Source organism: Pocillopora damicornis, chromosome 5 (genome assembly GCF_964200805.1).
Source record: "Pocillopora damicornis chromosome 5, jaPocDami1.2, whole genome shotgun sequence".
NCBI classification, from domain to species: domain Eukaryota; kingdom Metazoa; phylum Cnidaria; class Anthozoa; order Scleractinia; family Pocilloporidae; genus Pocillopora; species Pocillopora damicornis.
The window spans coordinates 22,360,523-22,371,158 of record NC_142674.1 but is presented as its reverse complement, the minus strand read 5'-3'; the positions used below and the strand labels follow the sequence as shown (position 1 = coordinate 22,371,158).

General features: G+C 39.7%; 1 protein-coding gene and 1 long non-coding RNA gene across 2 annotated transcripts in view; one reads left to right on the top strand and one right to left on the bottom strand.

Moving 5' to 3' along the window:
• The window catches only part of LOC149045985 (uncharacterized), a 1,766-nt gene extending 819 nt beyond the window's left edge, over window positions 1–947 (bottom strand). The window contains exons 1-2 of the long non-coding RNA XR_016186715.1: window positions 552–947; window positions 182–400 (exon numbers count right to left, since the gene is read on the bottom strand). This is a non-coding gene — a long non-coding RNA (uncharacterized LOC149045985). The remainder of the gene's footprint in view (window positions 1–181; window positions 401–551) is intronic.
• Window positions 948–2,513: 1,566 nt separating this feature from the next.
• Window positions 2,514–10,439, top strand: LOC113664673 (uncharacterized). The gene is made up of 7 exons (XM_089206758.1): window positions 2,514–2,580; window positions 2,781–2,846; window positions 4,348–4,509; window positions 4,779–4,856; window positions 5,566–5,633; window positions 6,072–9,166; window positions 9,489–10,439. Exons 1-6 carry the CDS (start codon window positions 2,514–2,516, stop codon window positions 9,156–9,158), a joined length of 3,528 nt encoding a protein of 1,175 aa, XP_089062884.1. The 3' UTR covers window positions 9,159–9,166; window positions 9,489–10,439.
• Window positions 10,440–10,636: the final 197 nt, after the last annotated feature.

Here is a 10,636-nt window from a genome sequence, read left to right as displayed (position 1 = left end):
ACAATGCATGGAACATCAGTTAAAAGCAAATAATCATTTGTTTGGATAGAACATCTTATAGAAGTATACAAATTATTTCCAATGGTAAGAATATTATTCAAAGTGGAAGAAGTCCACAAACTGGTATCTTCTATGTGATGATAAATAATAGCAGTAAGTAACATTGCTACGCATTGCTTACCAGCATTTTCACCAAAGAGAGCTTCATTTCCTTGACTGTAATCAGCACATATTGTTCTTGTTGGATCGATGACATCAAATATTTTAGGGCCTGGATTTTCCTCTACATCACTTGCCTGCCTTATAAGCAATGGAATATAGGCATTGTAGAAAATCATTTGTGAAAACCAAAACATCACATCATTCCACATTTTGTGTTGTCCAACAACTTGTTTCAATACTGGCAAGTAAAATACATTTAAATAGAACATCACAAACATTAAACTCCAAAAATGATCATTAAAACGTGATAAGATATCCTTTGTTTCCACGAAATTGTCATGAGAGCCATTACTTGACCGGTATTGTTCAATCGAGATTCCCATACTTACTTTTTTCGTTTCGAGATATGCCTCTGTGAATTCTCAACAGTGCAAGGAGAAAGCAACTGCAATACAACTTATTTCACTTCCTGGCACTTTCAGGTGGCTTAAGACACTTTAAAACGCTTTCAAAAAATTTCAGACACTCAGTGGTGCAACCGCACCGATAGATCAAGCCGATAGTTGTTGGCTTGTGAGAGTGCAATGACTCCTTTCAATGTGGCACTACCCGTACCGAAGATTCAAGCGGTTAAATATTGTCTTTTAAGAACGGAAAAGCTTTTGCACAAGCTGCACTTATAACACAAGTCGGATCTGAGTGTGTTGGCTTGTGTGAGGAGAACTAAGTCGTGATACGATCACCTGAAAAAAATTACTCGAGACCACGCTTACAATCAAGATGACAGTTTAGTGCGCTGTACGATACTACGATACTAGGCCACGTGACAGGCGCTCGACTCTCGTGGAAAAATAAATAAATAAATCCGATCGTGCCATGTTGTGGCTGAACAGGTTGTGTAAGCCACACAATAAATAGCAGAGAAATTGGAAAAACGTGTCAAAATCAGAATCACGACGACTACGACTTCTTGATCACGTATGAAAACGAAACCTCGTCAACGACACGATTAATTATTCTAATTTTTTTTAAACGCCTTGGAACATCAATCCACCTCCTCGCGAAACTTGACACGGTAATCGTCGACGGTGAATAAATTTTTGTATTCAAATGGTCTAACAAGGTATTTACAAGGTGGTTAGTAGTATCATTTCTAACTGGTTATCTGTCAGAGTTCGGTTTTAGTAGATATACCTTTTCGCGCGATGACTGACTAAATGAGCACAATGTTTGCGCGTTTTCATCGTGCGCTTGGAAGTTAAAACTGTGAGCTCAGTAAATGCTGATATTGGAGCAGAATCCTGTGCTGTAGGGCAAGACCACCTCAGCAGCTTCACGGAAATTTCCTATTTACTACTATCCTACAAAAGATCCTTTCTTGATCAGCAATTCGTTCACAATTAATTTTAAAGTTCTCTTTTGCTTTCCGATATCGAGATGCTTTTTTTTTCAGTTTTATTTCGGTTTCAGTATACTTCCTCCCCCAAATGCTCATATGGCCTGGCAGTGAATTCATTCGATGGCCTACAAGGTTACGCTATACAGGAGTCTATGTATTGCGCTTGGCTTTCAATTTGTTGTAGATGATGTTTCTTGATGACAAGAATTTTGATGAATAAGACACTTTCCAGTGCCATCTTTTCCAGTCCCTCAAAATAACCTCGTATTCAGTGTCTTTTTTTAATTCGAAATGAACGAATCGGGTCCTTCTCCAACAAAAGGGACCAGCTACTTCGGTTATTCAAAATTTCTTGGCTCCTTCAAAAAAAAATTAATGAAGGAGTTTATTCACTGGAACTTATAATTTTGTCCAAAAAAAAAAGACTATATCCAGCAATTTTCGATACTTTGAGGGACATTTTTCACATAGGTAACTTTATAAACGTGTTTCTTTACGCAATGGGCTCGAAGGGTGTTAGCAGAATTCGTGACAGTTACAAAAACCCTTGAAGGTGTTTCGGTTTGGAATAAGTTTCGCGAATTCTCGCAGCCACACACGCGATATAATGAAGGAATGAAAGAAAGAGTCTTTTATCGCATTATTTTTGATCCATGCTTATCCGTGCCTACCGCGTACAACTAAGGGACAGCCTTGAACGACGCCTTATCAGATGAGACTCCGAAAACGAACAAACAAACAAACAAATGAAAAAACAAACATGACGCAACCCATAGAACTTGACCGGAGCTGTCACGCAACCACAACAGCGTGACGGAGGAAACTCTGAGATTCTCATTCTTCCTCAATGATTAAGTATACAATGTTTTCTTAACTTACTTTCATCTGAGTCTCCTCTTTTTGATTATTAGCAATGTAACGCAGAACAATCGATCCAATTTTACTTCTAGCTATGGCAGAAAGCAACCTCCCAACAACGGGAGAAGAACTGGAGGTGAAAAATGAGTTTCCAGCCACAGGTGAGGAAAAGCAACAGGGAGAGATTTCGTCATGGTGACTTTGTACTGTTTGTTGATTAAGTATATCTTAATTCTGATGCACAATTTTTGGATCATTTCGACTCGAAGGTTTTAAGTAATCCAGTAAATACGCCAGTATTAGAATGCTAGTTGTAATTGCAGATAGATGTGATCACTAACAAAGTTCTCTGTAGTTTCAGCAACAGAGAAAAGTCAAGTTACGTCAAGTGAAGCTGAATTGGATGTATACGATGATCCTTTAAGAGGTAAGAACACCTGGTGAATCAAGATTTTTTGAAAGACTTCCCAGTGAAATTTTTGTCACATTTACATCAAAATTTGCTTATGTTCTGTGGATAACTTTTTGAAACAGCAAAAGATTGTTTCTTCAAATTTCAAACTTTGTTACCAGTAAAATATAAAACAAAGGAAAAGCAATTTATTGCTCGATCCGATCGACCAGAATGCGTAGACATCATTAATTATTCATAACTGATAAATTTGAACGCGACTTCGCTTTGAAGAGCCCTAGATTAGAAAAGAATGTGACAAAATTGGCCCCCTAGGCTTGGTAAAACTCAGTTTTCTGAGTTTTAGAAGTGCTAACTTCTATTTCGACGCACGGTGTTTTTAAGAATAAAGATGTATCTACAATTCGCACCTAAAATAAATGATAATTGCGAAGAAGAAGTATCATCCTTTTGCATTTGGAAATACCCAAAATGTGGTCATTTTTAGTGTGAAAGTCATTTTTGTCGAGCGAGAGCTGTTGGTACCAGTAGACCTGTTAAAGTCCAGTATTAAAAATTTGCAAACGGGTAACTTTTGGGGGCCACTACGGGGAACGTTCTTGTCCCTCATTGTTCAATACATATTCGGAGGAAATTTTACGCAATATTAGAATTCTACAGAGAAGAGGAAGCATTTTGTCTTAGTCGTATGGCCTGTTTGGTCCTCTAGATAATTCACGCCTTTTCGGACAGTTATGACAACACCAGGCCCACGCTGTAAACCACCAGCCAATATTATAATAGAACCGCTGACTTTTACAACAGACGAAATGGCACTTCGCGGGAAAATGATACTTTCCCAATCAGGTTTTCTCCATTTAGCCTCTACGAGTATGTTCTCAATAAACAATTACATGTATGAGAAAAACCAAGTCACACACAAAAAAAGAGAAAACATGCGTAACGCAGGTGTAAAAGGGTTTTTGGAGAGCCTCTCGACCTAAATGTAAACCGAACAGATTTGATCTGGTTACAGCCAAACTACAGCTAAAACTCCTGATAGCTTGCATATTTAAAGCAAACAAAATGCACAAATGAACTCTCCTGAAGGGCGATTCCAAACAAAGCTAAGTTCAAATACGGGTAATTTGGTGTTAACAACTGAGTTGAAAACGTAAATTATCCACTTTAAAGGGTAAAAAAGCTGGAATGCTTGGAATGCACAGATAAACTCCCTTGAAGGGCGATTGCAAACAAAGCTAAGTTCAAATAGGATCACCCGGTGAAACTTGTGTTTTTTTGGAAAACGTAAGCCAGGTATAAAGGAGGTTTGTGAAAGTCTCTAGACCCAAATGTAAGCCGAGAAACTTGAACTGGTAATAGCCAAGCTACAGCTCAGATTTTTCTGATTTTCGTTTTTCATAGCTCTAAGCTCCTTTAACCTAACAGTTCGTTTGGAAGTATAAAGCTGGCATCATTGGTTAAGGGTCGTATTACTCATTACTAAATCATTAACACTAAAATGGTGTGCTTTCAGGGATAGCAAAAGAGTGTCTGGAGAAAGGTAACAAAGAATACAGACAAGGAGAAGCTAATAACGCGATAATCTCCTACACGGAAGGACTTCAAGTGAACTGCAGAGATAAAAGTCTGAACGCCAAGCTTTACAGCAACAGGGCAACAGCTCATTTCCGTTTAGGTAATGATTTCATTTCTAAATATATAAATCTCTCATGAAGCGTTACAAGATAACGGAATACACAATCTGCCCCAAGAAAAGGAAAAAAATTGAGCAACTGCACAAAAGAAGCAAAGAAAGAGATATCACCCTTTAGCAGATGAAGATTAAGCAAAGAAATGATCCTCGTAAATGAACAGCAATTTATGCAATGGTAATTTTTTCATGCGTCTTTGCCGCAATTGCATATGAGGACCACTTTTTTAAACCTCATTTCTTAAATTTCAAAGCAAACTACGTGGAATGTGTCGATGATGCAACAGTTGCTGTTCAATTGGAACCCACTTTAATCCAAGCTATTGAGAAAGGTGAGTTTTTCAGATATAAGCCATCAACGTTCTTTTCTCTGATTTCGTCAAAAGAGGATTGCACCCCAAATGTCAATTGCATCTGGTGTGTCAATGTCTGTTATGTGGGTAAAAAGGATAAGCAAATGTCAATAACCTCTCAAATACCACTGCCTGTTTAGTTAACGTTGTAGAGCGCCGGAGGTCGAGAGCTCAAGCCCTAGACCAGAACAACACTCATTCTAAAAACATCTGGGGAGAATGTGCTGCCACCTGGCTATGACATCTGTAAATTGTTTGATAATCTTGTCCCGGATATGGACGGAAAACTGAAACCCCCGTTTCCTGCATCTTCTCTGTAACTCTTAGCAGGAGACGTTAAAAAACCCGGCAAGGAGGCACCTGAAAAATTCCTTTTCAAAAGTTAAACTGCTCAATGCTGTCTGCCCGAAAACTTCCCCGAAAAGTGCTGAAAAGCGCATAAGAGGGCATTAAAATGAAGAATGCGCGAGATAAATTCATCGTTATAATCATCAATTGAAGCTTCATTGGTAGCCGCTTTGTATTAGCTCCTTATTGTTCATTTTCAGTGCTTCTACAAATTCAAATTTCCTTCATTATCACAATTTTTGCTCCCAGCTAAATGACAAATTAAGTCCATTTTATCAATGCGTTTATACCTTAACAGTGATAAATTACCTCGCACCACCAATTATTCTCTCCTTTTCAGGAGCCAGAGCTTGTGTCGAACTTTCCTGGGATAAAGAAGCAAGGAGCTGGTTGCATATGGGATTGACAGTATCCTTTAACGAATGTTTCAAACGTGACACGAGATGCAATGCGAATAATATTTCAAGGAAAATCAATACATTCCAGGCAGATTGTTCTACACATAATGCAAGCGATGTTCTCTTATACTGCACTGAGCAGTTTACAGAAGCTAAAATATTATTAAGGAGTTCTTTCTTTTATTCCACGAAACTTAACTTGTAAGAAGAGGCCATATTAACTAATTCCCAAAGTTTCTGCTGAATGCCCCTCATTTTTAACTTCAAACGAGCATCACCATGACGACCGAACCTAAACCTAAACTCAAATCTCTTTAAGAAACCCACGTTCGAATTATCATTCCAATTTTAGGGTTTCAAACAATACTCTAATTATTTTGAAAACACAGATTTCCATTGCATTTTCGCAAATCCGCTCGTGATTTATCTACCCTTGACACGTTTTAAGATTGAAAACAATAACGAACGTCTGCTTCAATTACTAAGGAAATCGAATGCCGAACTGAAAGTCAAAGCACACACTTATGCCAGTCTCGGATGTGCTTATCATCATGTTGGGCAGTTTCACAAAGCAATCAAGTATCATCAACAGGATCTAGAAATTGCCAAAGAGGTGGGAGACAAGGCCGGAGAGGGAAGAAGTTATTGCAATCTCGGCAACACTTATCAAGGTCTAGGACAGTTTAAAACAGCCATCCAGTACCACCAACGTCATCTAGAAATTGCTAAAGAAGTAGGAAACAAGGCCGGAGAGGAAAGAAGTTATTGCGGTCTCGGCAACGCTTATCATGGTCTAGGACAGTTTAAAACAGCCATCCAGTACCATCAACGACATCTAGAAATTGCTAAAGAAGTGGGAGACAAGGCCGGAGAGGGAATAAGTCATGGCAATCTCGGCAACGCTTATCACAGTCTAGGACAGTATAAAACAGCCATCCAGTACCATCAACGTGATCTAGAAATTGCTAAAGAAGTGGGAGACAAGGCCGGAGAGGGAAGAAGTTATTGCGGTCTCGGCAACACTTATCAAGGTCTAGGACAGTTTAAAACAGCCATCCAGTACCATCAACGTCATCTAGAAATTGCTAAAGAAGTGGTACACAAGGCCGGAGAGGGAGCAAGTTATGGCAATCTCGGCAACGCTTATGGCAGTCTAGGACAGTTTAAAACAGCCATCCAGTACCATCAACGTCATCTAGAAATTGCTAAAGAAGTGGGAGACAAGGCCGGAGAGGGAATAAGTCATGGCAATCTCGGCAACGCTTATCACAGTCTAGGACAAATTAAAACAGCCATCCATTACTATCAACGTGAACTAGAAATTGCTAAAGAAGTGGGGAACAAGGCCGAAGAGGGAATTAGTTATGACAATCTCGGCAACGCTTATCGCAGTCTAGGACAGTTTAAAACAGCCATCCAGTACCATCAACGTGATCTAGAAATTGCTAAAGAAGTGGGAGACAAGGCTGGAGAGGGAGGAAGTTATGGCAATCTCGGCAACGCTTATCACAGACTAGGACAGTTTAAAACAGCCATCCAGTACCATCAACGTCATCTAGAAATCGCTAAAGAAGTGGGAGACAAGGCCGGAGAGGGAAAAGGTTATGGCAGTCTTGGCAACGCTTATCAAAATCTAGGACAGTTTAAAACAGCCATCCAGTACCATCAACGTCATCTAGAAATTGTTAAAGAAGTGGGAGACAAGGCCGGAGAGGGAGGAAGTTATGGCAATCTCGGCAACGCTTATCGCAGTCTAGGACAGTTTAAAACAGCCATCCAGTACCATCAACGTCATCTAGAAATTGCTAAAGAAGTGGGAGACAAGGCCGGAGAGGGAAGAAGTTATGCCAATCTCGGCAACGCTTATCAAGGTCTAAGACAGTTTGAAACAGCAAACCAGTACCATCAACGTCATCTAGAAATTGCTAAAGAAGTGGGAGATAAGGCCGGAGAGGGAAGAAGTTATTGTCTCCTCGGCCGGATTCATTACGGTCAAAGAGAGTTCAAAACCGCTATTGAGTGTTTTCAACGTCACCTAGAAATATCCAAAGAAGTGGGAGACAAGACTGGAGAAGCGTGCTCACTCTGTTCCCTTGGAAACAGTTTTGAGTGCCAAGGAAATCTTATGATGGCCTTTGACCGTTATCACTCGAGTGTCCAGTTGTATGATGATATCAGGGCCAGTCTTCAACTCAACGATCAGTGGAAGATTTCTTATCGTAATCAGCACCAAAGTGCATACAAAGGTTTGTGGCGTATAAATCTCAATCAAGGTCAAGTTGTAAAGGCTCTTCTTACCGCAGAGAAAGGACGTGCTCAAGCTCTGAGAGATCTCATGACCACAAAATATCAGCCTGGAGATTCTTCAACGCACAGCACATCTCTGAGTTGGGTTCCATTGAGCACAGTTATCATAGCTATCAATGGACCATGCATCTACTTATGGGTTTGCCTCAGTGAAGATAACATCCAGATGAGACAGGTACACGTCAACAATTATAAGTATGAGGATGAATTGGAATGTTTCACCCAGCTACTGAACAAAACTGCTCTGAAGGAGATCGGTGCAAGAGATACTGTTCCAATCGAAAATCCTCCGCTTGATTCGCCGACAGAAGAGAAAGTGGCCAATCAAGTGATCCCAGTTGATGTGAGGCACTCCCAATCAAGTGCTTTAAAGAAGCTGCATGACATCATCGTTGCTCCTATCGCTGACCTGATCGAAGGCAACGACGAGATCACATTTGTTCCTGAGGGGCCATTTTGCCTTGTGCCTTATGCAGCGCTGCAGGACTCTGACTCATCATATCTGAGTGATTCTTTCAGAATTCGTGTCCTTCCCTCTCTGACGACGTTGAAACTAATTCATGATTGTCCAGCTGACTTTCACATGAAGACTGGTGCATTGCTTGTCGGCGATCCATGTTTTAAACATATCATCTATGAAGGAGGACTTTTGGTGCAACTTCCAGGAGCAAGGAAAGAAGTGGAGATGATCGGACGTATCCTCCATGTTTCCCCCCTCACTGGACAAATGGCAACAAAAGATGAAGTGTTAAAACGAATATCATCAGTGGCGTTAATTCACATTGCAGCGCACGGTAAACTGGAAACTGGAGAAGTTATCCTGGCACCAAACACCACAAGAGAAAACCCTCAGCCGCAAGAGAAAGACTATCTACTGACGATGAAAGACGTCATAGAAGCTGGGCTAAGAGCACGTCTGGTTGTACTCAGCTGCTGTCACACTGCTCGTGGGGAGGTCATGGCCGAGGGTGTGGTCGGTATGGCGCGTGCACTTTTGGGTGCCGGTGCTAGATCTGTTGTGGTAACCTTGTGGGCGATTGGCGACGAGGGAACCCTGGAGTTCATGACTTTCTTCTACGACGCACTTGCCGAAGGCAAGAAGGCAAGTGAAGCTCTCAATCAGGCCATGAAGTGTATGAGAGAAATTGATAAGTTCAAGAAGGAGATTTACTGGGCACCATTTGTACTCATTGGTGACGACGTCAACCTGGATTTCAAGGATATTTAGAGGCTGCAGTAAGTAAATACTCTGTTTATACATTCTATTCAGTACAAAGTTACATTAAATCGTAATTATTACTTACGTGTGCGCCCTGATACTTGCGTATTATTTTCCTTTCAGTTGGGTTACGAATTTATTTTTTGCTCCGGCAAATTGAGATGCAGTACAACCAAGTGGACACGTTAACGATACATTCTTTTTTGGAAACACGACAGGAGTAAAACAGCAAATCGGTTTTAAAACAATCCTGTTGTGCAATGTATCGTTTCAGGTGCTAGGAAATATTTCATGGCAATTCAGTCATCCTCCCTAAACTTAGATTCTTTTCTTTTTCAGTTAAGGCAGTGAGCATTGGAACCCCAGGGAGTTTTAGGGTACCTGTAAACGCTGATATTTGGACTAGAAACTAGTAAGCTACCGATGAAATCTTTTTCAAGAGTCTTCTTTTCAAAGTAGGAAGAATCAAAAGGAGGCCAAAGTCAAGTTTAACAAGAGGACGGATTTCCTTTGACTCCAAAAGTTGACTTTTTGCTTGTCTGAACTGTTCTTACGAGCTTCATCTTTGATATCCTACCGAAACAACTATTTTGTTTTCATATGATGCCTTGAAATTATCATGACTTGCTATGTAAAAAGTTATTTTTAATCTAAGTATTACCTACTAAGAGGATTAAGGCGTTACGTTTACGTGGAAGTTGAAACGTCTTGAAATCGTTTTTCACAGTTTTTTTTTTGCAGATTTTTCTCAATCGGTTTTTTTCTCATGAGTGATGTAAAGCTGTTACAGCCATGTGCGTGTGTGGAGAATTTCCATGGAAATTGGACAGTAATCAGTTTTCGGATTGCTAGATTATCTGAGTTTATGTCAGATGGAAATTGTGATTAACTTTTAGAGGATTTGTACTCAGTCATTGGTACTTAAAGTTAGTTTCAGCCGATCATAATTAAGTTTATCTGGACTTAATAGGACAGAGTTTGGTCTTAATGACAAGGATTTCGTCTTGGTATGAATTAATTTTATGAGATTTCTCCTTTAATTTTGAATGCGATGAATTGTGTTATTTTTTACAAGTAGAACGATTCATCATGTTTAAGTATATTGTTTAAACTAATCGTCTAAAGGCAAAACGAGAAGTTTTATTTTAATTTTAGTTACTGGCCTACAAAGCATTAGAAGAAGCTCAGAACGAGCTGGAAGTTGGAGTTAGATGATTTTATTTAGTCACTCCATTTAGATTGTTTACATATTATCTAAATACAATAAACTAACATTTGAATGTCAAACAATGAAACAAGTCGCTTGGTATTTTGTCAGAATGGAAGAGGAAATCAATAACAAAGGGAAGGACATTTCTGCATAAGCCATTTCTTGTCGTTTGAAGTAGCATTCGCTTAATAACTTTTGTCCATTTCTTTGAATAGGTTAATTGAATGAGAGATAAACTTCAATATTTTCTGACTCTCTAACTGCCAATAACGATCAT

Excerpts from the sequence above, each read along its gene's own strand:
- LOC113664673 (XM_089206758.1), top strand. The coding sequence starts at position 2,514 with ATGGCAGAAAGCAACCTCCCAACAACGGGAGAAGAACTGGAGGTGAAA. Across the intron at positions 4,857-5,565 it reads AATCCAAGCTATTGAGAAAG|GAGCCAGAGCTTGTGTCGAA; the intron begins GTGAGTTTTTCA and ends TCTCCTTTTCAG. Across the intron at positions 5,634-6,071 it reads GGTTGCATATGGGATTGACA|ATTGAAAACAATAACGAACG; the intron begins GTATCCTTTAAC and ends ACACGTTTTAAG.